General features: G+C 43.1%; 1 protein-coding gene across 1 annotated transcript; it reads right to left on the bottom strand.

Annotated features, from left to right (window-relative positions):
• Positions 1–284: 284 nt before the first annotated feature.
• Positions 285–27,404, bottom strand: LOC310997758 (cilia and flagella-associated protein 47-like; the record flags this gene model as incomplete). The annotated part of the gene is made up of 56 exons (XM_083987550.1): positions 285–396; positions 912–1,087; positions 1,199–1,284; positions 1,365–1,415; positions 1,509–1,620; positions 2,449–2,640; positions 3,883–4,029; positions 4,138–4,203; positions 4,292–4,419; positions 5,171–5,306; positions 5,390–5,613; positions 6,482–6,568; positions 7,354–7,485; positions 7,579–7,643; positions 7,817–7,903; positions 8,007–8,095; positions 8,180–8,333; positions 8,739–8,851; positions 8,961–9,095; positions 9,363–9,471; positions 9,855–9,966; positions 10,137–10,302; positions 10,374–10,466; positions 11,166–11,247; positions 11,337–11,474; positions 11,560–11,631; positions 12,125–12,344; positions 12,917–13,045; positions 13,137–13,237; positions 13,318–13,445; positions 14,047–14,164; positions 14,320–14,530; positions 15,405–15,594; positions 15,715–15,800; positions 15,938–16,151; positions 17,133–17,456; positions 18,016–18,093; positions 18,263–18,394; positions 18,502–18,624; positions 18,928–19,058; positions 19,744–19,988; positions 20,567–20,783; positions 20,880–20,976; positions 21,066–21,246; positions 21,331–21,483; positions 22,102–22,330; positions 22,443–22,647; positions 22,731–22,957; positions 24,521–24,627; positions 24,900–25,069; positions 25,245–25,385; positions 25,521–25,605; positions 25,786–25,924; positions 26,071–26,186; positions 26,308–26,468; positions 27,261–27,404. 56 exons carry the CDS (start codon positions 27,402–27,404, stop codon positions 285–287), a joined length of 7,866 nt encoding a protein of 2,621 aa, XP_083843676.1.
• Positions 27,405–27,938: the final 534 nt, after the last annotated feature.

The raw sequence follows: 27,938 nt of genomic DNA, 5'->3' as shown, positions 1-27,938 counted from the left end.
TTTAGAGGCAGATGAAGACTGAAAGCTCCACATTCCTGCTGCCATTTAGTGCTGAATATGTCGATTTCTTTTGTTACCAGCTTAAAGTATTCTCCCTCAATGTTTTCTTCAGTAGAGGTCTTCAGATTGTCATAAATAAAACAATTTTTTTAATACTATTTACTGCCATTGCTAGTGATGTTGTATGAATGCAGCTTCACTATTTACAGTGATGTAGCAGATTTAATCTAATGTTGCTATTTCACATTAAAAGCATTCAATTGGTGAAGGAGAGAAAGTGGATTTTATTGTGTAAGAATCACAACATGTTTTCCATCTGAGCAGACCGGAGGGGGCAGAGCATGAAGCTCCAGCTGATACCAGAACTCCCCCACCAGCTCCGACTGGAACACCACACTGTCAGAAAACAGAAGACAAAAAACAAACCTGTGCAAATAAATACTCATTCACAACATGGTGTCAAAAATAGACAGATGAAGCGCGACAGGGCGGTGAGTAGAGATGGGAACCATTCACATTTGAACCGATACGGTACTAGTATAAAACGTTTTTGGTGCTTTTTGTGTGTATTAAGGTAATTAAAGTTATTTTGTCTGTAAAAAAAATTAAGTAAAAACCTGTAAAATGTGGATATTTATTCCTCAACATCACAACTCCTCAGCCTTTAAGAGTATTTTATGTTTTAGATTTTTAGATAAGATAGACAGATATAGATAGATAGATAGATAGATAGATAGATAGATAGATAGATAGATAGATAGATAGATAGATAGATAGATAGATAGATAGATAGATAGATTTTAAATGGCGAACGGCTGTTTTTCAGTCAATTATTTAAATCGTTCAGTGGGAATTTGGTCGGTACCAGTAAAAGTACAGAATTCCTAGCGATCCCTAGCGGCGAGTCTCACCTGCCTGTGCTCTTCCCTGCTCGGACCGGCGAGTACACGGCCGTGTAGGTGCGAGCGCCTTGTGGCGGGATGGAAACACACTCGTCTCCACTCAGGTCGTCTCCCTGCAGCTGCACGTCCAGCATCAGCAGCTCTCCTCGCGGGTTATTCACACCGATCTCTACGGCAACGGTGCTCTAGGAACACAATTCACTTTTTCTTCACAACCTGCGATAATGATGTAATGCCTGAGGGTTTACAGTGAGTGTGTCTGTAGCTAGCACACACACACACACACACACACACACCTGAGCAGCTAACTGTACATCTATGACCTGGACAGGTGCAGATGGCTCACAGAAAACCTCCACAGAGAAGTTCACCTCGTAGCGTCCTGAATGACACACACACACTTTACATTACAATCCAGTGTGAGCTAAAGAACCGATCCAAGTTAAAGAACACAACACACACCTTCGTCTTTGTCCGCCTCATCCTCATCAGTTTCCACAAACGACACACAACCTGCGAGTTGAAGATGAAGTGAACTGTTCATTTAATTTTAATTGCATCAATATCAAACATGAAACACAGCTATTAGAAAAAAACAAGAATCACCTGTCAGTTTCCCCCGTTTCCATGGTGATACAGCCACGGTGTATGGAGCACTTTGACCAGGTTCAATCTCCAAGGAGGGTGCGCCACTTACTGCAGATAGATCAGTGACGACCTGTCACACACACACAGACAGAAACAGAGCGAGAGAGAAGGAATTAAAAATGCTGCACAATGTCAGTCCACAGGTGAGTTTGTTATTCTGTGTTTGACAATTTTTTAACACTCGGTACTTTGCAGAATATCTCTATAACCACACAACGGAACGGAACGATGTAAATTGTTGTCAAAAGCTCACTCTTTGGGCGATCTATCGTTGGCTCGGGGCAATTCTAACCTTTCGAGAAGATTTTCAATCCAGCCGTTAAGTGCAACGTTTTCGTACAGTAAATCCAATGTGATAACTCCGTGATAATGTGATTATTTGTTTTATATTTTATGATAAAGACGTGTAAATTATGTCTCTCGACTAATCAGATGCTCCGATTTCTTCTTATTTTGTTTTAATGACGGTAACATCCAATCAGGAGCAGGCAAAGATCAACATGAAGTAAGATAGTTATTTGCCCGTATGGAAAACAAAGGAATAATAATCCCTCATGGCTAAAATGTACGTATACAGGTTTAGCTTCATGCACCGTATGCACATTCTGAGTGAAAAACCTTAGAGAATCATATTTGAGAATGAAAAAGGTTATTCATTGTTGATCTCTGTGTCTTAAATTCTGTAATATTCAATTTCCATTTTGTTTTTATACACATATAACTATGATATCATTTCAGCATACATATTTTGATAGCCCAGGTTGTTTATAACTTGACTGTGCATAGAAGGGTTGAGATTATACATGGATTAATAGACAGGAAACACACCCATGTTTTCATTATTGTTCCTTTCAACCCAACAGGATTAAAACTAATCATTGTGTGTGTGAGCTAGTACCTTCAGAGTGACTTTATTCTGGCTGCAGTTGGGGACGTGCAGCTGAGTGTGAGTCGTTTCCCCGACAGGACAGTGTAATACCAGGTGTTCCACAGGCAGGGGGCGCTGCTGCTGCTGCTGCTGCTGGCCTACTCCTCTGAGGGTGAACACATGCTCGCTGCCGTTGCACTGATTGTGTAAGGACAGTCGGCCCTGAGAGGGAAAAAAGGGGGTGAAAGTCCAGAATCTACATGTTCTAAACACAGAAGAAGAACGACAGCGAGTCTGTTTAATGTAACAGACGGGAAAATGGGAAGAAAAGACAACATGAAACTCAAACACAGACACTTCCTGGTTGCTTCATATTTAGGCTCCACCCTCTTCCTCAGTCTACATCAATGCATTGGTGGTTCAGTGGTAGAATTCTCGCCTGCCACGCGGGAGGCCCGGGTTCGATTCCCGGCCAATGCAACACATGTTTTTTTTTTTCCCCTCATAGGCCAGATGTCGAGCTGCTGTTTGGAGGCAGAGAGATCCGGTATATGGGAGGACGCAACGGTAGAGGTTCATTTTAAGAGAGGATGAATAAAGACTTAAGATGAGACACTACAGGTGAATAGGGTAAAGATTTTAACTAACAGATATCACCATGTAACGTCCCAAGTTTATTACTTACATTAAGACAAATATTTTTTGTATTACAAGTTTTGTCAAATTTTATGTTTAAATATGTAAATGAGGCAATATCTAATGGAATATGGGCTAAGTTGCATACATTTCCAGAACAGAAATCTGAACAATGGATGAAGCTACTTTCAAAATTCTTCTTTTATTTTGTTGACATATTAGAGTCATAAGTTTTTACAGAGGAGGATTTTGGATATCTCTTTTTATCACTCTGTAAATGAGAAAATACTGTCACCAGCCCTAAAAACATATAATGTCTCCATGTTTTTAGTAATAAAATGTTGTATAAATCAGACTGTGAATGATATATCAACAATCCCCTCTGTAAAAACCTTCAGGATATAGACAGGAATAAAACTGGAAGGTTTGGTGTCTGTAAGTGCTGCTGAAGTGGAGATTTTTAGCTTTACAATGACACCTGACATGACATGGGTCAGACTAACTTTTGGTGAGTTTAGGAGAAATCTACCGACGAAAGAGACAAAATGAAGTAAAAATAAAAACCTTAATGTGGATTTTTCTACCATTTCTTTTGATTTTTCTGAAAGAATACATGTTGAGGAAGAAAAATAGCCCAAAATCTCATAATTGATCAGTGAATGTTTTTGCCTGTAGTGCCTCGCCTTAATAATCTGAATGAATTCATGTATCAAGGGTAAATAACTAGCAAGAATGTGACAAAGGACTGACAGAAAACACACGAAAAACAGAAGGAAAGAAAGAAGCAATGAATGAACCCACGACAAGACAAAGAAAAGGGAGCGTTACCATGACAACGGACTGTGCCGTCGTCGGGTGAAAGCAGAGGGGGTAGCAGGCTTTTGTCCCGGCCGGTACACTCAAAAACTTGGGCCCAGAGAATCCTTCACCGCACACCTCGGCCTGCACGGTCCAGTCTTTATGGCTCTCATTGTGCTGTGGGTCGACACACACACACACACACACACACACACACACACACGGGCCTGTTGTCTTCATCTGAACTCACCACACATACAGTAGGTTATTGATGTCGCCCCTCACCACTGGGATGTCTTGAGTGACGGAGCAGTGAGCAGGAGAACTGAAGTCCAGGTGAGCCGTCTGTTCCTGTGACCACGGGGGAGATTTCAATGATCTAAACATCGATAAAAATATAAATGCAAATAATGCCAGTTCATATATATATATATAGTACCTGTGAGGTAACCGCTGCCTCCAGCATGTAGACCCTGGTATCACAGGAAGACTTCAGCACCACCTGACATGGAAACAGACCCACGCAGTCGGCCTGGAACCGGAACGGGACGTCCACACAGCCACAATCTGGAGATGTTCACATCATGACAATCACATGAACATGGAGAAATAAACACAAAAACTAGAGTGTAGAAGTGTAGGAAGCAGTCACTGTTCTGAGGGTCAGTATCTGTTTAACTAACTTTATTTACAAGGAGCACAGGGGCCACCTAACTTTAAATTTTGCAGAAAATTTAGGTGCACACACTGTAAATTCACGTAAATCAAAGCAAATATTCACATTTTCACATGGCAGATTCCACATTCTTTGAGTTGCCCCTTCCATGTTTCATCAGTGTTAAAAAAAAACAGCCAATTTTAGTGGTTGCACATGCGCAAGTAGATGAAAAATTTACTTGCACAGTTTGCAAACTAGTTCAAACCTAAACAGAAGGAGTGCTGAGAGACAGTCATATTCTCAGCTGGCAGGATGTGCAGCTTTTTAAATGTTGCTCAAGTTGGATTTTTATATTAAAATCAATTTTAGTCTAACAGGAAATGTTTTTTTCATTTGGCCGGTGAAAAATATGTTTGGCTGGTAAATGTTTGGAGGTAACTAGCCGATGGCCGATGAGGTAAAAAGTTAATTGTACACCCTGTGTGGTGGGAAAGGGCCCAAACAGCTCTTTTATGCTAAAGGTTGTCGACAACTAGTATAAAATAAACTTTTATTTCCTAGTTTTGCTTTCTTTGCTTCCTTTTCCTCTACACTGTGTGGATCAAAAGGACAAAATGTGTGTGTGTGTGTGTGTGTGTGTGTGTGTGTGTGTGTGTGTACCTGCAGGATCCCCCCAGGGCAGAGCCGTGTCCTCTTTGATAGGTATTCTGACAGTGCTGGGTAAAGTGAAGTATTGAGGCAAAGAAACCTCCACGCTGTACGTCAGCTCTTCACTGCTGTCAGCGCCTGTCGTCAGCTGGGCCAATCAGAAGACAGGAGGTGTGATAGAGGTTTAGAAAATACAAATGGCAGAGAAAACAAGCCCTGAAGTGTTAGTACCTGCTGTTTGAAGAGCTTGCGTATGGCCGTGGTGGCTCTCACGGTGCTGCTGCACAGCGTGTGCGTCAGGATCCTCCTCCGGTGTTCGTCGGCGCTCATGCTGTGTTGACCCCACATGGCCAGCGCTCGCTCCCACGCCGCGTTGATCAGCGGCACACGCATCACTTCCTCACACACCTGCTGCACCTTACAGCTCAGGCTCAACACCGGCTCACAACACGCAGCTGGGTCTGATGGTGGAGCAGAACGTCAACATCGTGATAAACCCTCCTCTCGTCCATGTGCATTTGTTTTTAACTAAGAAGAAGCCGGTGAGAAATGAATCCATGGAGCGGTGGATAAGGTTGTTTATCATCTAGCATGTTACCATGTGTATATCTGTGTCGTCTTATCTGTCATCAACAAGAGATTACGGGTTACGGGTTAGCGCGTTACGTTTGTGTGGCGGTGTCGCCATGGAGACGAGAGCTGGGACACCGGGTTGGAGGCTCTGATCTTACAAGGTTGGTTTTCAGCCAAGAGACGCTAGGTGGAAGGCAGAGAGCCTCCATTCTCCCTGGAACTAGTTACAAGTCATTGATTTAACCAGCACTAGGACTCTGGAGCTGGTTAGTTAAGGGACAAATGGAGCTGAGTTAAGGTGGACATATTATGGAAATATCACTTTCTGAAGGCTCTTTATCATATATTTGGGAGTCTATTTTGCCTTCCGGCCTCCAAAATGTGAGAATTGACAAAACAATCTGTAATTTTCAGGCTCCTGAGGTTGAAATCCATGTGGTTTTACGAGCTGTTCCCTTAGTTGTCTTCCAATGATCCAACTAGTTTTCGAATTTGCATAATACCACCCCTACCTGGGACCGCCGTTCTAAACAGGGCTGTTTTGAGAGGATGAAAAGAGCTATGCTGTTTGATCCTTGGGGTATTTGGACCGAAGCATGTCACAGATATGTCTTAAAGACACCTGGGAACTATTTAATTTGTGGAAAAGGGGCATAATATGTCTCCTTTCAGGTAAAAATCCTGCGTAGTTCCTTTTTAATAAAGTTTGGTTAAAGGGGGAAAAAAAACAAAAAAACATTTGTGTCCTACCAGAGACGATGTTAGAACTTGGCCTGGCTGTGAGAGGGGAGGGAAGAGGCAGCTCGGCTGTGGCCTTCACCACGTAGACCAAGTCACCTGCCTGCAAGGACACAGAGATAGAGTGAGCTCATCTTGTACACAATGTAATGGAAGCCGTGTGGTCGCTAACTTAAACCTAAACCTAATCCCTGACACAGAGGAATTAGAAAAAGCTCTCACAGTCGATGTGTATACAGAATATTTCATTAATCTAATTGTTATTGAGTGCATATTTTCAACGCTGCAACTTCAGAAGTGAAAGTTAAAGCAGATATCAGCTTCACGGCCGTTTCGGCTAATGCTGCGTTCAAGGCAGGCTTTTGAAACCGTAAGTTACAGCTTCAAGTCACAACTACGACTTGGTAGCGTTCCAGGTAACCCGTAGCTCGTGTTTTTACCATCCTGTTGTCTGTGAAAGTTCCCTATAACGGCCACTCGTAACTTCCGACCCGTGAACTCGTACCAGATCGAACTGGTATGACTTCACAGGAAGGAAAAACACAAAGTACGAGTTTCTTTGAACGCACCATGAGTTAGCAGCCCCCGCCCTTGTCAGGCATCAATTGGTCCTCGTGCTACGTCACCACATTCACGCGCATCCCTTGGCTGCACACACAGCCCTTCATGCCGTTCTCTCTCCTCATTGGATAACACTTGTATCCCACAAGGAAAATTTTCTCCTCGGGTTACAGCAGAGCAGAGTGACGGAGAGACTCGTGTTTAGGCTGAAATACTTCATGTAAGTGATTGCTGACGGAAAATAGGACTATTTAGGACTTATATTAACAAAAACATTCCACTGATATCTGCTTTAATATTCTGCATTTTTTAAAAAGACTCACTGACCTGTGGGCAGACGAGCAGCACGGAGCAGTATTTGGTGCCGGGGCAGAAGGGCAGGTGGTGGATGTTCAGAGTGTCTGCTTGACCTGGCTTCAGGTGAACGCTCCTCACAGCGCTCAGGAATTCATCCTCTGGATACACACACACACACACACACAAATATGTAGACGACCAATGAAGGCAGAGCATTCATGTAACTCATGTAGCACAGGGTCAGTACTGACTAAGAGCTGACTGCTGCCCCTCAGCGTCCTGTCCACTGCTGCTGTCTGAAGTCGTCTTCTCTACGCTGCAAAGAGCAAACACACATTTACACAACCTGCCCATGCTGTGTGTGTGTTAATACTGTGTGTGTGTGTGTGTGTGTGTGTGTGTGTGTGTGTGTGTGTGTGTGTGTGTGTGTGTGTGTGTGCGTGCGTGCGTGCGTGCGTGCGTGCGCGTGTGTGTGTCGATGTGTGTTACTGGGCTTTGGAGGAGGCCTCTTGAACAAGCCTGTCTTTTTTCTTCTCAGGCTCCAGGGGGTTAAAGGCAGACTCCACCAGCACCACCCTGAACACACACACAAGCGGAAATCTTTAATTTAGCAACACAATAATCATAATTAGATGTTTTCCATGTTTTTAAGCTTTCACCTTAACGTCCAAACACCTACCTGAACTGAGCTTCCTTGTTGAAAGGGTTAGTTACTGGTATTTGGATCACTCTCTGCTGGTAGCACGGACACCTGCACTTCACTGTCTTCTAATGGAGACACAGTCTTTTGTTGTTATATCGTGCACACAATGTATTGTAGTGAGAGCGCATTCAGTTCATTATAATACTCACGGTGGGTGTGATGTTACTGACGCAGGTCTGTAGATTGAAGACAAGAGGAGGGACGCCACACAACCCAGAAGAGGAGCTGGAGATGAGCAGCAGGAAGGCTTCCTTCGGCTGCAGGAAGGAGCAGCTGTGCTGGACGCTCAGCTCAGCGCTCGCCCTGTGAACAAAACCACCACAGCCAGTAAGAGCTCTGGATATTCAACTTCTCTTCAATGAGAAACCAGAATGACAGAAACTTTTTTTTTTTTTTTTTACTGTGCAACCTCCCAATACATCAGAAGAATCGAACACTGCTGTCCTTCGAAAATAGTGCATTTTACTGAGCTACAGCTGAGTGTAAAGTAGCAATAGAAATACTTAAATGAAGTGCAAGAATGGCACAGTGATACCTGAGTACAGAAGAGCATTAGAGTCAACAATGGAGATTTTTTTTCTAAGATTCTGAGATAAAAACTTTTTTTCTTAGAAATTCTGAGTTTTTATCTCAGAATCCTTAAAATAAAATTGTTGGCCCTACTGCTCTTCTGTACCTGGGAGTGCGGTTCAGTGTTATGTAACGTACTTTGGAGGAACGATGACGGTAGATCCACAGGGGAGGGAGAAGAGATGGGCCTGCTCTCCTAAAAGTAAGACCCGGTATTTGACGGCCTTAGAAGATGGGTTTTTCAGTCGCACCTGCACACACACACACACGCACACACAAAGTTTAATACAGAAGTTTAATACACAGAGGTCAGTCAGAAAACAATTCTACAATGGAATCGGTCTGCAGTGGGGGTGTTACCAGCTTGGTGATGGAAGTGTGCAGGCCTCCTGACAGAGTGACGGTTTCCTGTGGCAGGTACTGAGGCAGCCGCTCATACAGATGCACACACAGCATCAACATCTGCACTGGATTAGGATCTGACAGGTCTGTGGGCTGAGCAAGCACACACACACACACACACACACACACACACACACACACACACACACACACACACACACACACACACACACACACACACACACACACACACACACACAGGAAGTGGTGCATAATCTCTGGCATAATATAACTCAATAATAATGATTCAGTTGTGCTTGGAGATGTAAAGTCCATACGATATCTGATTTGACTAATGTGAATATTCTTTTTTACACAAACTCAACTTTACTAAGAAATATCTAAAATAAAAAAGTTTACCTGTATATCTATGTTGAGAGAGAGCAGATTTAAGGACTGGACCAGTATGATGTTGTTGTGCAGGATCTGCTCCAGGCTGCTGGCGGCCGTGTACATCCTCCACAAGTGGCTGCTGATCTAAGAAACAACTGGGTTAACTGTGTAATATTCAGACTTTGAACAGTACTCGGCTTATCAAAACTCACTTTTGGTTAGATTAGTGTCATTTAAAGACATTAACCATCAGACACAAACACACTCAGTACGTTTACATGACACTTGAAAAAACCGAATTATTGCCTTAATCCGACTATAACTGGACAACTGAAGTGCATGTAAACACCTTAGTCCGACTGAAATCGGAGTTGGAGAACTCCGATTAAGACACCCAGATAATGCGATTGGAATTCGATTTTCTCAGTTGCATGTAAATTGAGACAAGGACAGAAGTCCGATTAGACGCCAAAATCGAATTTTGAGCATAGCTCGATTAAGCTCTGCATGTAAACGTACTGACAGATACTGACCAGGTAAGGACAGTAGGCGGCGAGCAGAGCAGCTAGCACCAGTCCGTCCGTCATGTCAAGGTCAAAGTTGACGATCCAGCGGGCTGATGGGACGTCACCTGCAAACCATGACCAAGCAGAAAAAACCTCTCAGTGCACAGGAAGGAAAACAATCTAACCTCCTCAAACCTGCAGCAGCAACATCTGTTAAAATGATTTTAAACTAACAATCGAATGTAAAGGAGGAGGAGCGACGAGCCAAGAGGAGAAAAAAAAAGGTTCCCTGTACCCCAGGTAGTTGTCCTCTTGTCCTCGTAGTGCTTGTTGAGCCACGAGAGCAGCCGAAGCTCGCAGGCCGAGTAGACGTTGCTGACCAGGGGCCGCGAGGTGTTCGGGGGGGACTCGTCTACTTCCTGGTTCAGGCAGCTCACAGACACGCGAACCAAGACCAACACCTGGGAACGTGCAGAGGAATAATCAACACTGATATTCAATGAATGAGACAGACTACCTGTCTGTGTCTCACCTTGTATATTTGCAGTAGCACATCGGTCCACGATCGTTGGCTCAGAGACTCGTACTCAGCACCACTGTAGCCCCGACCCTCTTCATCATTTGACTGAGATACACACAAACACATGTGACACAAGAAGCTTTAAAAACAGTAGATCCCATGTGCTTCTAAATTCATTAGGCTACTTTATTAAAAAAAACAGTTTCACTTCAAACTTTCTTGTACTTAAGCTTCACTGAGCTTCAACAACTTCTCACACTGCACAGAATTTAAAGAGCAGCAGAAACATGAAGTAAAAACAGAGTTAAAAAGGTGAATCTGGCTCAACACAAACAGAAAGTCATGTAGTCGTTACTTTTATCCTTCAAGTAGCTCAATAAGCTGCAACAATTAAGCGATTAATCGCACAATAATCGATTATTAAATGAATCCTCAACTATTTTGATAATCTAATAATCAGTTTGAGTAGTTTTTTAAAGAAAAAGTCCAAATTCTCTGATTTCAGCTTCTTAAATGTGAATATTTCTGGTTTCTTTGTTCCTTTATGACAATAAACTGAGTCTCTCTTTGGTTTGTGGACAAAACAAGACATTTGAGGACGTCATCTGGTGGTCTGGGAAACACTGATTGATGTTTTTAACATTTCTTAACATTTTATTGACCAAATAACTAATCAGATTAATCAATAATGAAAATAATTGTTAGTTGCAGCCCTGTTCTCATTCAAAAGCAGGTACCGACGTATGTTTTTTGCGTGTCGGCATTGACCTGATTGTAGCTGGATGGTTGTGTGAGTGTTTGTACCTGTTGGGAGCACCAGTGTTTGAACTCCTGCACGTCCAGTAAATACTCCGGTCTGATGTGGTGCAGAGCGGCTCCCTGCGCCCTGAACACATCGTTACAACACACAGAAAGAGGAGTGACACTCAGTAATGTAGTAATGTGTGTGTGTGTGTGTGTGTGTATGAAGCCTACCGGAGAAAAGCCAGCATCGCTTCATGCTGCTGCAACAGCTGACGAGTTTGCTGGTCTTTATCGGTGGAGAAGATCTGACAGCGAGGGATGCCAGGGATCAGTGAGCCGCTCAGGTGATGAAGCATGTCCACTACAGACCTACACATGGTAATATGATGATGAAGTCAGCTGCATCTGGAGAAAAATCTGTGAAATAAGATAGAGTTTTTCTCCTCAGACTCACCTGTGATCCTTGTTCTGGCTCACACGGTAGGTTCGACCACCGGACGGATTCGTTTGAATTCTGCACACAACTCTGAGAGGAGAACGGGTGGAGAGGACGGTAAAAAACAAAGGGCCAGATTGCTTGTATAAAAACGTGTGCAAACTTGATGTCACCCGCAAAAAAATGTGCAAGCTGATCTACTAACCGGGTGCACTGAGGATTGCGTCTCTCAAACGGGCAAAAAAGCATACGCAATGCATTTAGCGCGTAGATGCAAATAGATTTATTTAGCGCACGCAACGTGATTTACCAAACCTGAAACAGATTGCGGTGGAAGTTTTTGTGTCTTTATTTAGTACATTTGAAAGGCAAGTATTGTCTGGCACCGCTTTTTTTCTTTTATTGATTTAATACCTGCCAGGGCAAAAGCTCTTATATCTCTGCATTTCCTCGCATCCGGGTCATTTCAGCGAACTGTAGCAGTTTTTCAGGTGTGTTAAAAGTAAACCCCCATTTAAATACTGTACGGTTTACAGTTTGCATGTGCTGTCATTTAGTGGGTTACTCCCTGAGCTGAGTTTACCTCCGAAGTGTGTGAGGGACAGAGACGGGGCGCGGTCCGCTCGGCCAGCCGAACAGACTGAACCACCTCTCCACAGCCACGACGACACTCTGCTGATACAGCCCTTCGTCTGAGGTGGCAGCAGGAAATTCTGGGATGCCTAAACTGGCCAGGGTCCGTATGTCTGGAGAGACCTCGCCATCGTCGTCCCCGCTGGTCTCACCACTCACACCGTAACTTCCTGGAAAAGAGAGCAGACGTAGAAGCTAGGGGTGTGCCAAAAAATCGATTCATATAAGAATCAGAATTCTCATTTAATACGATTCAGAATCGATATAAAATGTCCCAAATAAAAATGAAACAAATCTGCTGGCTGTCGGCCTCCATTTCCTTAGAATTTAAAAGGCAGCATGTTTAACTGCACTATTTTTTTTAATAAAGAGGCACTTTTAATTTTGTTACTTAAGCAATATGTGATATTGCTTTAATGCAACAGTTTCAACAATTCCATCTAAGCATGGATACATGTTTAAAACTCAATAAATGTGAAAAAGACACTTTAGTCATTCTGTCTTGCAAAGCAGACTGGAGTAGATCAAGAGGATCCTTTGCACACCGACAGACTGAAGCAGAAATCATTAGGAATCAAATCGTTTTGAATCAAAAATCGATTTTGAATCGAATCGTAGCCCCAAAACTCAGAATCGAATCGAATCGTGAGACAGTAAAAGATTCCCGCCCCTAGTAGATGCACTAAAGCAACAATAGCAGCAAAATGTGCAAAGTAATGATGCGCATGTTTGACTTTCTGACCTGATACCGAGTTCTGGTTCGTTGAGCTGACGTGGTCGAATGTGGTGGAGGATGTGGATGTCGACGTGGTGCAGGAAGTGGGACTCGGTGTGTGACAGCGTTGAAGGATCGCCTCCACGGCTGTGCCTCCTAAATGTCACACAGTACGGTAAGTCTCCCACATCAAACACTGTAGATACTTTAGGTTTAGGTACGTGTGTTTGAGGATGTAACACGATACCAGTCTTGAGAACGATCTGCTGCTCAGAGCGGTGCAGAGCCAGGTACGGCCAGACCGTCAGCAGAGAGTTGTCAGCGACAGCACACAACTTCACCTTGAACCTGGAGGGAGTCAGAGAGGAAAACAAGCTGCAAAACTCATTCAACTTTAAATGTTAAATTAAAATACAACAAGATGTTACCTGTTGTGCAAGTGGTCAGTGAAAGTGATAGTTGTACAGACGGACAGAGGAGAGGCAGAACAGAAGGTCACGCTGCAGGTCAGAGAGGTCACGTTGTCCTCCTGGCTGTAGCTGTTGACCGGATGTGTCTGTGTGGACAGAATCAGAAAGTCAATCATAATCAAATAAATGAATAAATGCATAAATAAATAAATATAGCCATAAAATGAGTCCCGAATTAAATAAATCGGATGATAAATAGATAAATATGTATAAAATATATACAAATATGCGCACTTTTGCCCAAGACAAATTTCCCCTTTTGGGGACAATAAAGTTTATCTAATCTAATCTAATCTAATCTAATCTAATCTAAATATTAAAGTAAATAAAATAAAATAAAATATAAATACATAGATTAATTTATATCTTTATTTTTTCAGGAGACTTTTATTTCCTAATGTCATATTTATTTCACTGCTCTTTTTATTTTAAGCTGCAATATTCAAATGAGGGGGTGGGGTTATCTGACCCTTTCAGAGTAAAACAACTGTCATACAAAAAAAAAAATCTATGTATTTCTATTTCATTTAATTTACTATATTTATTTTATACATATTTATCTATTTATTATCCGATTTAATTATTTCGGGACTCATTTCATGGCTATATTTATTCATTTATGCATTTATTCATTTATTTGATTATGGTTAAACAGTTTTCCAACTGGTCTGAGTGCAGGGACTCTACCTGGTCCTGGTTTTGGGCTGGGATGAAACTACCACCAGGAAAGCTGATGGAAACAGGCCGCATCTTTGTCCCGTTCTCCAGTTCCACCTCATCCACTTCAGCTGACACCCTGGTTCCACTACAAACATAGAAAGAGAGAGGCAAAGAAAGTAAGTATACATATACTACATATATAGAGAGAGTTTATATCCATCAGGAAAGAGATGGAGGAATTGCCATAAACTGGGAAAATGTAAACACACTAAAAAATCCCCCCTCCTTCTGTAAACCGACCTGGTGTATCCTGCAGCCAGCAGGGTGAGTGTGGCCGTTACATTTCTTCTCAGCGGTACCGGGGTGAGACAAAGCAGAGGGGGGCGGACGGTGATACTGGGAAGCTGCAGAGTAACCGTGACGACCAGCTCTCGGTAGGGCAGATGTTCCCCCTCCCCACCCTCATCCTCCAGGTGCAGAGGGAGGGGCAGCCTGACGACTCGGCCAGACGCTGAGAGAGGGAGGAGATACACAGAGAAACATGTTACAGAATGAAGTGAGTTCAAATGTCCAATTTAGGGATGTCACGGTTACTTGTTTTCACAGTTAACCGCGGTATTAAACGCCACGAGTATTTAATTGTAAAGGTTCCCAAATACTGTTGCTTTCCAAAAAAGATGATGCCGGAAAATACACAGTAATTGCGTTAAATTACTGGACGTAACACTGACTTGGTAGGAATTTAAATGTTAGCGCGTTATTTGTAAGAAAAGAAAACTTCAAACGTTTCCTCTGAATGATTAATAATTGGTCCTATATTAATAGATACTTTGAATATTTTGTTTATATAATTAGTAATGCAATTACAATGATTATAATTGTAAAATTATTTAAAGCAGAAGTAAGCGGAATATGTGTGTTAATATAAGTCTTAAATAGTTGTATCTTCCGACAGCAATCACTTATATAGAGTGTTTGGTCTGAAACACGGGTCTGTCAGTCACTCTGCTCTGCTGTAAGCCGAGGAGAAAACTTTCCTTGTATCCTACAACCTTTATCCAATGAGGAGAGAGAACGGCATAAAGGGGCAGTCCTCTCTGTGTGTGCAGCCAAGGGATGCGCGTGAATGTGGTGACGTAGGGACGAGGGCGGGGACTGCTAACTCCATCGGCTGACAGGAAGTTAGCCAAAATGACCGGATCGCTTACTTCTGCTTTAATATAATAATCATGATAATCGTGATTATTTCTCTAACAATAATCGTACCAAGAAAATCTATAATCGTGACATCACTGGTACAACTTCATAGCAGAGTGTGTGAAAAATGTATATTTATAAGTGTGTCCATCTTAATCTGTGTGTGTGTGTGTGTGATCATCTCCCACCTGCTGTGAGAGCCTCAGGTCTGATGCTGACCGCTAAGCAGACGGACTGGCTGGGTCCCAGACTGCCACATGACGGCGTCACCGTACAGATCTCTCCCTCTCCTCTGTCCTCTACCCTCCAGTGTAAGAGCTGCCTGCTCAGACCTCGCCAACACAAACTCTCTCCACACACTGTTCTCAGTTCCACGGTCTGGGGAGGGAAACACAATGAGAAAATAACAGCAACACAGAGGATAAAAAAGTGTCATTGATAGAAAAAGACAGAAATGAAAATGAGAGCACAGGAAAAAAAGGAAAAGGTTGATGATACCTTGGTGTAGACATCTAAATGTGGTGCCAAAGGGTTCACATCAAACTGTAGACTAGTGGGAGACATTTCCAATGGAGCGCACAGCACTAAAAAAAATTCAAAACAAGAAGAGAAACAAAAACGTCCCATTTAGCTGCAGAGACTTAGTGACAATGTGAATATCACATTTTCATTCCAGCAGAAAAGCTGCATTTAAAAACACAGGTGTCGTATCATCACTCACCTGTGGCCTGTACATGCCGTGACTTTTGCGTCACCATGGAGGCGGAGACGGAGAGCGGTTTCACCATGTGCTTCCAGCTGGAGGCCGACAGCGTGGAGGCAGAGGAGGAGGAGGAGGAGGAGGACAGAGGGGGGAGAAGAGATGGAGACGATGCAGCGGTGGGCCATCTCACACCGTTGACCGTCAGCGGCAGGTCAAAGTCATAAGTGGCTCCCTGCAGGATGACATCACAGTGACTGTCCTTCAAGTAGTTTATACACATTTTGATTCAAACATCTTAAAGGGTACAAGATAAGAAACATTTTGTATATCATAGGTTTGGTATGAGACAAGACAGACTGGTTGGCAGCGCTAATAAGCAGGTTTTATACCCAGAATATAAACTTTTATATGACTCAACTCACACTTGTACAGTGCTTGATTGTTTTCATCTCCTAACAATTCAATTCAATTCAATTCATGAAAAACCTTTGTTTAAAGCAGATATCAGCTTCACGGCCGTTTCGGCTAATGCTGCGTTCAAGGCAGGCTTTTGAAACCGTAAGTTACAGCTTCAAGTCACAACTACGACTTGGTAGCGTTCCAGGTAACCCGTAGCTCGTGTTTTTACCATCCTGTTGTCTGTGAAAGTTCCCTATAACGGCCACTCGTAACTTCCGACCCGTGAACTCGTACCAGATCGAACTGGTATGACTTCACAGGAAGGAAAAACACAAAGTACGAGTTTCTTTGAACGCACCATGAGTTAGCAGCCCCCGCCCTTGTCAGGCATCAATTGGTCCTCGTGCTACGTCACCACATTCACGCGCATCCCTTGGCTGCACACACAGCCCTTCATGCCGTTCTCTCTCCTCATTGGATAACACTTGTATCCCACAAGGAAAATTTTCTCCTCGGGTTACAGCAGAGCAGAGTGACGGAGAGACTCGTGTTTAGGCTGAAATACTTCATGTAAGTGATTGCTGACGGAAAATAGGACTATTTAGGACTTATATTAACAAAAACATTCCACTGATATCTGCTTTAACATGAGAGCGAGAAGCCATTCTCCCTGTCATATTGTTTGCAAAATAAAAAGGAGACACATTTAAAACAAGACAATAATTCTAAAGAAGAGACAGCAGCAGTTTTGTAAAGTAAAATAAAAAATAAACAAGAATAGTTGCTCTTGGAAGATGTCTGATCAACATCTCACCTGGGTGGGAGTGAAGATAAGAGAGCAGTCCACTGTCTGACCGGCCTGCACCTCCATGACACTCACACCCGGCTCCTTCTCTGCTTGGAGAAAAAAAAAAGTCAAGAAAAGCAATGCAATGATATGTGCAAACCCATTTGTGTGTGTGTGTGTGTGTGTGAATGAATGCGTACGTGCTGCTGGCTGAGGGAGCTGCTGCAGAGAGAAGTCTGCATACTGTGACAGGTCGAAGGTGACCTGGGCTGCAGCTGACGAGCGGTTGGTCAGAGTGAACGGTGTCGCCCGCCGAGAGCCAGCGTAGACGCCGTGGAACTGGAAATGGGACTGAAATGGGACCCAATAAGGTGACATTTTTCATTGCAGCATGAAACTTAAAACTAAAAAGTGTTGAGTTCTTTCACAAGCCAAGAAGACCAGAAACTAATTTCCAATATTTTTATGTACTGAACAACAAATACATGGCATTTGCAAAAGTCTTTTCTCTCAATTTGGAGAAAAAAAATGTTTGGGAGAAGAGATAAACATGATTCTTAATGTTTTAATTTTAGTTTGAGTTGAGTTAATAAGATGATAAATGTGTGTGTAATAGTCATAGTAATGTTGACACACTGTCATCAAACTTTTTTTACATCAAGGACCATAAATTGACACAAATTAGACCACGGACCAGAAGTACACACCAGAAATACACAAATATTTGTATTGAGACTGAAGAACGTTACTTTTTTAGTCAATGCACGTTCAAATTAGGGCCAGTGCCGTGAATTTTTGGAAATATTGTAGATAAATTTCTGGGGAAAAAAGTGGTAAGAGTTCTAAAAAATTATTTATATTTTTTAAAAAGTCTAAATTTTCTAGAAAAAGTGGTAAAACAGAAACTCACCACACTGATGTCTATATCTGGAGGCTCCACCGAGCCGCCCACTCTGAGTTCAATGGACGCCATGTCCCTCAGAGCGATCTGTAACACACACACACACACACACACACACACACACACAGTTAATGTCAGCTCATCTCCCTCTCACACACACACACACACACACACACACACACACACACACACACACACACACACACACACACACACACACACACACACACACACACACACACACACACACTCGTACCTTTACTCTGGTGTCAAACTTGATGACAGAGTCGGGGCTGAGGTGGATCTTAATCACAGTCTGCCCCCCACTAGGCACCACGCCCTCCGATGGACTCAGCACCAGACCTGGCAGAGGACACACATCCAGCACCTGACACACACACACACACACAGACAGAGAAACTGGTTGTTTACTTTGTTTGATGCTCACAACTATCAAAACCAGCTGTGTGTGTGTGTGTGTGTGTGTGTGTTGACCTGGTAGTATGCATGGTTCTGTCCAGTGTTGTGTAAAACAGCGTTTCTGACAGACGGCATGTTGAGAGGAACGGGTCCAAACAGCAGCTGCTTCTCTGCCAGTTGGACACGGGTGGATCCAAGCTGCCAGAGGGACAGAAGTATGATAATAAACTGCAACAAGATTAAAATAACCCTCCGTAAAAGTACATTTCAATCAAACAAGACATAATAAATACTAGGAAATAATAAAAAGATAATAATACACAAGGTAGACAATGTAAAGCACAGATACGCAGCTGTTGAAGAGTTTATCCTCTTCTCCGTTAAGGAACAAATCTCTTTGATATGGGTGCATAATGAAAAAGAAAATTCTATGGATGTTTAAAATAGTAAGCAAATAGTAAGCAGAGATCATATTATGAAGTCGTCGTGCACGGGACAGACCTTAGCAACACAGTGCAGACGTTGTGTGTTTCCCTCGTGGACACAGAAGTCGAAATCTCCCTCTGCAGGAGAAGAGAAAGACGGATGCCACACCACCTCGCAGTCCAACTCCCTGTACGGCTCCACCACACCTGCAGAGGAAGGAACATACGAGGTGTATCACTGCACAATAAAGCTCTGAGGAAGATGATTTAAAGGGATAGTTCAACATTTTAGCAAACTGGCCCATTGCCATTATCCCTATAGTCATAGCAGTAGGTTCGTTACCTTTAATTGTTGGTGCAAGCTGTTTTTTCCCTCATCAAACTCATCAAATACACAATCCAACAACTCCACAACGCTCTGGTGGACAAGTTGTGACCTGCACATTCACCACGCTATGAGATAATAACACAACGTTACCAGACAGAGTTGTTTTAGAGGGAAATTCATGCAAAACCGCTGATGCACGTTGCCTTCAGGGACAGTTTTTCATCAAGCAGTCTCTGTATTTCCCTCTAAAACAACTCTGTCTGGTAACGTTGTGTTATTATCTCATAGCGTGGTGAATGTGCAGGTCACAACTTGTCCACCAGAGCGTTGTGGAGTTGTTGGATTGTGTATTTGATGAGTTTGATGAGGGAAACCAAGAAATCCCATGAGCCACCGTAGCGTAGCTCTGAGCAGCTCACGGCTCTGCTCCGCCGTTCTAAAAATAGCTTGCACCGACAATTAAAGGTAACAAACCTACTGCTATGACTATAGGGATTATGGCAATGGGCCCATTTGCCAAAATGTTGAACTATCCATTTAAAGAGAAGTGGCTGTGTGTGGCACCTGTAGCCGGTCGAATAGAGAACAGGATGCCGTTCTCTGTGACGACCGGTCTCCATGTGAACTCTGCAGCGCGGTTATACCGGTTTCGAAGGGTGACTGCGCTTCTGTACCCGGACTGGGCGAGGAGGTTGGGGGTGGGGTGGAGCAGCAGCAGGGTGGTGGACAGCTCCAGAGCCAAAGGGACGACCTGGGCCTGGACCAGGATCTGACCGCGGTGTTGCTGGTTCACAGAGTAGGACACAGGTCTGGGGAACAAGAGATTAGGGGTGGGAATCTTTTACCATCTCACGATTAGATTAGATTCTGATTTATGGGGCTACGATTCGATTCAAAATCGATTTTCGATTCAAAACGATTTGATTCCTAATGATTTCTGCTTCAGTCTATCGGTGCAAAGGATCCTCATGATCTACTCCAGTCTGCTTTGCAAGATAGAATGACTAAAGTGTCTTTTTCACATTTATTGAGTTTTAAACATTTATCCATGCTTAGATGGAATTGTTGAAACTGTTGCATAAAAGCAATATTACATATTGCTTAAGTAACAAAATTAATAGTTAAAAATAGTGCAGTTAAACATGCTGCCTTTTAAATTCTAAGGAAATGGAGGCCGACAGCCAGCAGATTTGTTTCATTTATTTAATTTTTTTAAATCGATTTTGGGACATTTTATATTGATTCTGAATCGTACTAAATGAGAATTGTGATTCTTATGTGAATCGATTTTTTGGCACACCCCTACAAGAGATGTAAAGACTGCATTTAAACTGTTATTATGTTTTAGATAATAAAATAATAAACTGCCTCCTCCTCCTCCTCTGACCTGTAGAAGCGACCCAGCTTGCTGCTCTGAAACGTCAGAGGTAAGGTGCTGTGGGAGTCCGGCGGTAAGACGTGGGAGAGGGGCGAGGAGCCCTGCATCTCGGGGCAGTCCACGTCCAGCTGCACCCACACACACACTGACAGGTGGTTGGTCAGCTCCAGCTTCTGAACACACCTCGACTGCACACACACCTCGCCAAAGTCCACAAACACTGGACCTAACGAGGAGAAACGAGAAGATTAAACTGATTATTCACAATTAAATTACAAAAACACTAGATTTGATTGGACCACTTCTGGATTTAATGTGCAACCTATGACGACTTGGTAGAGCTCCTGAGGAGTCAGCGTCCGGCTGCAGTCTGCCACCTGCTGGCTGCTGGAGGGAACAGCATTCATCACCTCTGAAACCTACAGGAGTGTGAATGCAGGAGACAGAGCATTGAAAAAAGACCTTTGACATCCTGTGCTGTGGAATCTGTTAATAACTGACTGTCGACCTGCCGGGTGATGGATGTCCTGTCGTCAAGGCAGCAGCGTTTCATTCCCGAGGAAGGGGCGCTGTAGTCTGACTTTGTTTCTGAGCTCTTCTTGCTCTCTACGTGGAGCTGAGGGGGAACGAGTCCCTGAGCTGGAACAATCCCGATGTCCACTTCATGCTCCGTCTGGTCTCGCTGTCTCCTGTTTTGAAGCACATGCAGAGATACACGTGTTTTAGTTAGATGCTCGTAACCCCCTTACTCAGCAGTTGAGATGAAGACCTACCTCTCCTTGATGCTCGACAGCCGTGTTTGTCTGAGCTGTTGGATGAAGTCTTTGTAACTCTGTCGATTTCGCTCCTTCTGCTCCTTCTCGTTTTCACTCAGAGCGTAGCAGGTGTCCTCGTAGATGTAGCGCGGGATACCGGTGAAGATGGTCCTGAGGCGGAGAGAGACATCCAACAACAACTTTCCAAATTGAGTGTTGGAGGGGGATTAGGAAATGTTGTTTTAAAAGAATATTCAACAGGGTTCCCACTCTTTTCTTGAAATCATTTTCCAGCACTTTTCCAGGACATTTTCAGCTGCTACAGTCCCATTCATGCTTTGGAGAAGTCTTTTCGACAGTTGTAGCTTATTTTGTACATTTAACCAGTTTGTTTCTATGTTTATTCCTTCTCTTCTCTCATTCTCTCTCCCAGAAGTCTGATTTAAAGATGTGCAGTCTATGGCTCCAACTTATCTATGACATAATATCTTACATGCTTAGAAATTAAGACAATTTTATCATGGAACAACGCAAAAACATGTTGTTTTTTAGTTTTTAAACCACACCTACAACAGTTCTCTGTCACTATCTATCTGTCCTTCATCAGAGGAGACAACAGGTCCAACACTGGAAACACTCATCAACTTAATGTCGATAGTTTTCTCGCTAGGATTGGGAAAGAAATCCTTGGTGGGGTCTGAAAGTCAAACTGAGCTCTGGTATAGCTAATGTCATGATGTGATAAATAATTTCAATTAATAAACTGAACTTTGTGATGCTCTGTGTTACCTGTACTGCCTGCGTGAAGAGGCTGGCCTGATGCTGGCTGCTCGGTCGTTAGGGAGGGCCAGGAACTCCTCGCCCTCCGTTTCCTGACTCTTCTCCCTGCGGTGGATGTGGAGTCTTGTCTTGTTGCTGCTGACGACGGCGGCGCGGGCCATCGCGTGGCAGCGCGCCAGCTCACTGGTCCGAACGTGAGGCTGACACCCGGTTGGATTGGTCACTGCTGGTGTGAGGCCTGCAGGAACGAATATCAACTCAACTAACTTAAAAGCATCATGTTGGAACATTTAAATAATCAAAGAACCTTTGAGTGGCACAAATCTGAGTGTTGCTTCTTCAATATTCACCAGAATTAAGTTTGGGCACAGTGTGTGTGGTCTGACTGAGGGTCACAGCAGACAGGTGCAGAGTGATGGTGTGGAAGCTGCGCAGCTCCAGTTCAGTTTCATCCATGCTGCCGCTCTTCTGGCAAACAACACGACCCACGACGTCGAGCCTCTGGCGCACACGGAAGCTGCCCTGCTGCCGCGCAGCGAAAGACAAAACTACATCCTGGGGAGAGCAACAGAGACGACGCTTCACTCCTCTGCTGTCGAGAAAAACTACACAACTGACACTGACAACTCTCTTCTTACCTGGCTTTGCCCGGGAGCGATGGTGCCGGCGGAGGGCCTGGTGGAGAAATGTGCGACCTTGCGGAAGTGAAAGTGGACAGGAAGCTGAGGACAGAGGTTCTGCAGCACACACAGCAGATCCACACGCTGTCCTGTCACACAGGTCAGGAAATCAAATGTTTGAGGACTCGCTAGCAGAGACACCGGCAGCCCAGAGCCGGCTACCGCCAGCTCCACACTGCTGCTACCTGCAAACACACACAGAATAAAAGATTTTATACAAATATATATCAGTGTGGCTAATTCCACCTCCATGAAAATGAATAAGTGGCTGTTTCTGTTTGCACTCACTGTGTGGGGAGAAAAAACAGGAAAAAACTTTATATATTGTACATTTTTCAATAGAGGGTATGCGTTTACGTTACATTGCCCTCGGCAACGCCCCGTTCGATATGTCTGAGTGGCAAAACAAGCGTCACTCAACATGCTGGCGGATAGCGGTGGACTCATAAACTGGATAAAATATCTTATAGCTATCAAAACAAATTGATGTCAAAAGGAGTCGACAACCAGCTCCCCAAAACCGTCTGCTCCACTGACACTTCCTGTAACAGTGTGACCGCGGTGCCTGCAGAGTGACTGACACGCTCAGTGTTACTGTGCAGAGGGACGAGATTACAGCTGTTACTGTCGTCCTGACAGTGAGTCCCGACGCTTAAACACGAGCTGCTTTTATTCTTAAAAACTGTCAGTCAAAGTGTAGGATGTGTTAGAAGACTAATTTATCTGTCTAAACATCAGAACTATGACACCTGAAACTGTAAACACAGCTGATCCATCGAAAAAAATGACCGCTCCAGTGAATTTACTTTCCGTCATTGAGAACAGGTTCTTGAATGTAACTTGGTCAAAGTGAGACGTATCCTCAAGATTTTTAGCAGCTCTGTTAGGTCATGCATGCTTTACATGCTGGCAAAGCTAGACATGTCAGACTTGTGTGGGCTCGGAGGAAATCGCTTCGTTACTGTGTCGTTTTTAAACTTTGGCGGCTCTGCCACTCGTCTTTTTGCCACTGAGTGGACGTTCCACAGCAACATCCGAGTACCGTGACGTCATGTGCATACCCTCTATAAAGAATTGATCACAATAAAGTGTGTGCTAATTCCAGTTGTTCCCAGCTGTTTGTTTTGCTTTGTTATTTGTGTAATTACTTTTAATAGGTGAGGTTTAAAGATAAGCCCAGAGTGGGTTTCTACCTTATCCGCACATGTTTTATTTTTATTTTATTTTTTTTTTCATTTCATTTTTATTTTGTTGACTCTACAGCTGTGCAAATAAAACTTAAACTTAAAATAAATTTTAGGGATTATTTTCCACTGCAGATGTGTACACTTTCTGGTTGGTGACAAATAAAGGGGCTGGTAAGATGAGCAATTAAGGAAATTTCTTGAAAAGACCGTTTTAAAAGCATGAGATGTGTTACATCACATACGTCTTGTATTCATACATGTTGGTTTTAATGTCATTTGAACTATTTTCACAAAAGTAGGACTGAAAATGTCAAATGTTGTAACCACAAAACAATGATCATTAATAAATATTTCATCCATCTACAGTGGTTTTAAGTGTAGTTATAAAAAATATATATACTTTTGTTTTGAAACCACTAAATTGAAATAGATTTAGTGGTTTTAGTGGAATTATTTAGTCAGTTCATAAAGTTAGATTCATCAACAGCCCTCTGAGCTTATCTGGACAAAGGGTGCGCAACATGAATGTGTGTGTGTGTGTGTGTGTGTGTGTGTGAGTACCATTGTGGTGAGTGAAGCCGTGTCTGCCCCCCACCGACTCAAACAGCAGGAACAGACAATAGTCCTGCCGCCCGGCCGAGGACTCACGTCTCTTCTTTGTTGCAGCACTGAAAAGAAAAAAGAAAAACACACAATGGCCCGGCAGCGGTTTATACAAGAGGGGAGAATACCACATCTCGTCGCACAGCTTCCTCGTTAGTATAGTGGTGAGTATCCCCGCCTGTCACGCGGGAGACCGGGGTTCGATTCCCCGACGGGGAGTTGCCTTTTTCATTTTTTACCATTAACTAGTTGGTATGTGAGGTATTTCTTATGGTGCTGTTTATGTATATTTTGTTATATGTAAATGCAACATTACCACCTTCATATTTACACATACCTCTTGCAGACGGGGCTGAAGCGCACAGCCACAGTGGTTTCCTCATACGGGCCCAGACGGCCCTGCTGAGGGAAGCACGCTAAGAGCTCAGACACTTCCTGACTCGGCCGGCTGCAGCGCTGCATTCCCTCCAGCAGGGCGGCGTCGGTGCTCTTATGGAGATCTGTTCCCTGCACAGAAAAGCCTTGTTTCACCCCCATGCTCATCAGCAACCTTCATATTTGAACTCATATGTGACAAACGTTCCCTTAATATCGACCTAACTAACCAGTTTCTTCACTTACAAACGTGTTTATGTGCACAACAGCTGTGCAGAGGTTTAACAGCATTCACTCACTCACTCACCACTTCAGTCCCGGCAGCAGCTTCCTGGAGCAGGCAGACCCAGTCACAGGCCTCGGGAGCAGCGTTTCTCAGAACCACATGCTCAACACGGGACGTCCCGAAGTAAACAGGACCAAACCACAGACAGGAGAGTGGAGCGCCCTGTGTGACATCATGACATTATGTTTTTAGAGACAGAAATGCTCACAAGAACAAGTCCACTTGGACGGTAAATGAAATAACAACAATCAATAGATTATCATCATCGTCATTATTCTGACTGAACCACTCAAGTACCTGCATGTCATAAACCTCCAGCTGCTGGTCCACCACCTCAGCCCTGATACTGAGAGCTACAGCAAAACGATTCTGGAGATTTACCCTACAACAGAGTCAACAGCTGTTACTTAAAATCATCAATTTCCTACGGATTGTAAAGTTTCTATTGTCAATATTTATGTCTGCTCTATCTTAACACATTCATATGATTAAATTAAATTATTCTTCCATGAGAAAATGGTGTGAATTTCAATTTAAAAAAAACGTTTTAATGTTGTTTTACTGAGCCGTCTCATCGATCAGCCTGGGTCTGTCTGTGCACAGTTCAACTTTCAGCCACTGGGTGGCGCCGGCTGCAATGACTCCACTGCAGGGAGACAGTCTGACTGAGGGGTCGCCCGCGTAATGCACCTGGAACATACCTTTAATAAACACACACAGAGACACACACACTCATCTAGGCATCTCCTAGTGTCAGGAGAAGCATGCGTCTTAATTTGGTTGTAATCTGAGTACCTATGATCAAAAAAAAAGTATTTCTAAGTGTGGGAAGAGATGCTTGATTTACCTGGTGCTGATCCTCGGTTGGTTATAGGGTGTTGTTTGCAAATTATCTGACTGTTGGCAGCAATACAACCAAAGTCTAGTAGTGGGTTCATCAGGAGAGAACAGGCCCTGGGAAACCTAGAGGAGAAGATACAGCATAAGTGTATTTATGAAAAACAAACATGGCTCACTTCACTATCTTTGGCTGTAAGTATCTTGAATATATGTCATGATACAGTATGTCTGGCCTGCTGCTTACCCCCGCAACGGGACTTCAATGCTCTCCAGATCATCTATATTGATCAGCAGGCAGTCTCTGACCACCTCCTCCTCATCTGGGGTGAACTCTAACAACCCACTCACAGACAAACCAGGGGCCACAACAACCATGGATGGACTGGTTGCTGTGAACCTGAAAGACTGGAGGAGAAAACAAAAGGAGTGACAGCAGAAACTCTTGATAAAGTGATAAAAAAAAGGTTAAATAAACCTGGTAAAAAGAATATTTACACATCCTCCACTCCACCCAAGCTTTGACAACAGGTTGTTTGGGCGTGGTACATTACAGGTGAATAGGGTAAAAAATTAGACTAACAGATATCACCTTGAAACTTCCAAAGTGTATTACTCGGATTAAGACAATTATTTTTTGTATTACAAGTTTTGTCAAGTTTGCTGTTTTGAATATGAAAATGATGCATTGTCTAATTGAATATGCACCAATTTGCATACATTTCCAAAATAAAGCTACTTTCAAAATTCTTGTTTTATTTTGTTGACATATTAGAGTCAAAAGTTTTTACAGAAGGGATTTCGTATATCTCATTTTATCACTCTGTAAATGAGAAAACATTGTCACCAGCCCTTTAAAAAACTAAATTAGCCATGTTTTTAGGAACAAAATGTTGTATAAATGAGGATGTGAATGATATATCAACAAACCCCTCTGTAAAAACCCTCAGAACATAGAAAGGAATAAAACTGGAAGGTTTGGTTCCATAAATCTCAAAATTGATCAGTGCATGAAAAAAATAAAAAATAAAAACATTAAAGTGTGGCTAACTGCTAGCATGATGGTTTGCTCGGCTAGTTAATTGTTAATTGGCTAACAAGCAATTTAGCAATCATTAACTACAATTTAAGTACCTAACGTTTCTTATTTTTACATTTTTAGACACTTCTAAATATCACCTCACAAACCTCATTGCTTACCTTCAATGTGGGCTTCTCAATTACTATTTTCTTGGATGTTTTGCCAACATTAGTCGCCGTGACGGTGGTCTTGTAAACCTGCCCGACTCTCACATCGTTGAAGTTGATGAACGGTGGCTCCACACGAACACAGTTACCAGCCATGTTGCAACTTTATAAATTAATAAATTACCACTTACTTTCAAGTGACAAGCACCACAGAAATGTTTCCTCCAAGTAACGTGTATATAAAGTATTTTTAACGCGCTTAAGACGACTTTTTTACTCGCATACCGATAGTCAATTTTTTTTAACCGTTGCTATTCAGCAGCGTACGCTAAACAGACGTTCAGGTGGTTTCTAGGCGACAACACCGTAGTAGCGTTCGTTTTAAAACCTTGGGCGGTCCAGGTGGACGGGGCAACAGCAGCTGCCTGCCACTGCGAGCTACACACACGGTGGTGTTTTCGTTTTTTTAGTGGTATTTTATGTTGTTGACATCAGATAAAATCATTAGCACATACAGAATCATGTTTTTTGTAATAAACAAGCCATTTCTCCGTTAACCCCGCCTCTTTCTCTGTGTTCTTCTAGCTGTCGTCCTCTGCATGTTAAACGGTGGACCGACATAATTAGCTGCACGGGTGAGTAAATCAAGCTACACTCTTATATCAGTCAATGGCTCATGAACGGCAATAG

Source organism: Trachurus trachurus (assembly GCF_905171665.1).
Source record: "Trachurus trachurus genome assembly, chromosome: 2".
NCBI classification, from domain to species: Eukaryota; Metazoa; Chordata; class Actinopteri; order Carangiformes; family Carangidae; genus Trachurus; species Trachurus trachurus.
The sequence above is the reverse complement of the archived record's forward strand: the minus strand, read 5'-3'. Positions and strand labels throughout refer to the sequence as shown.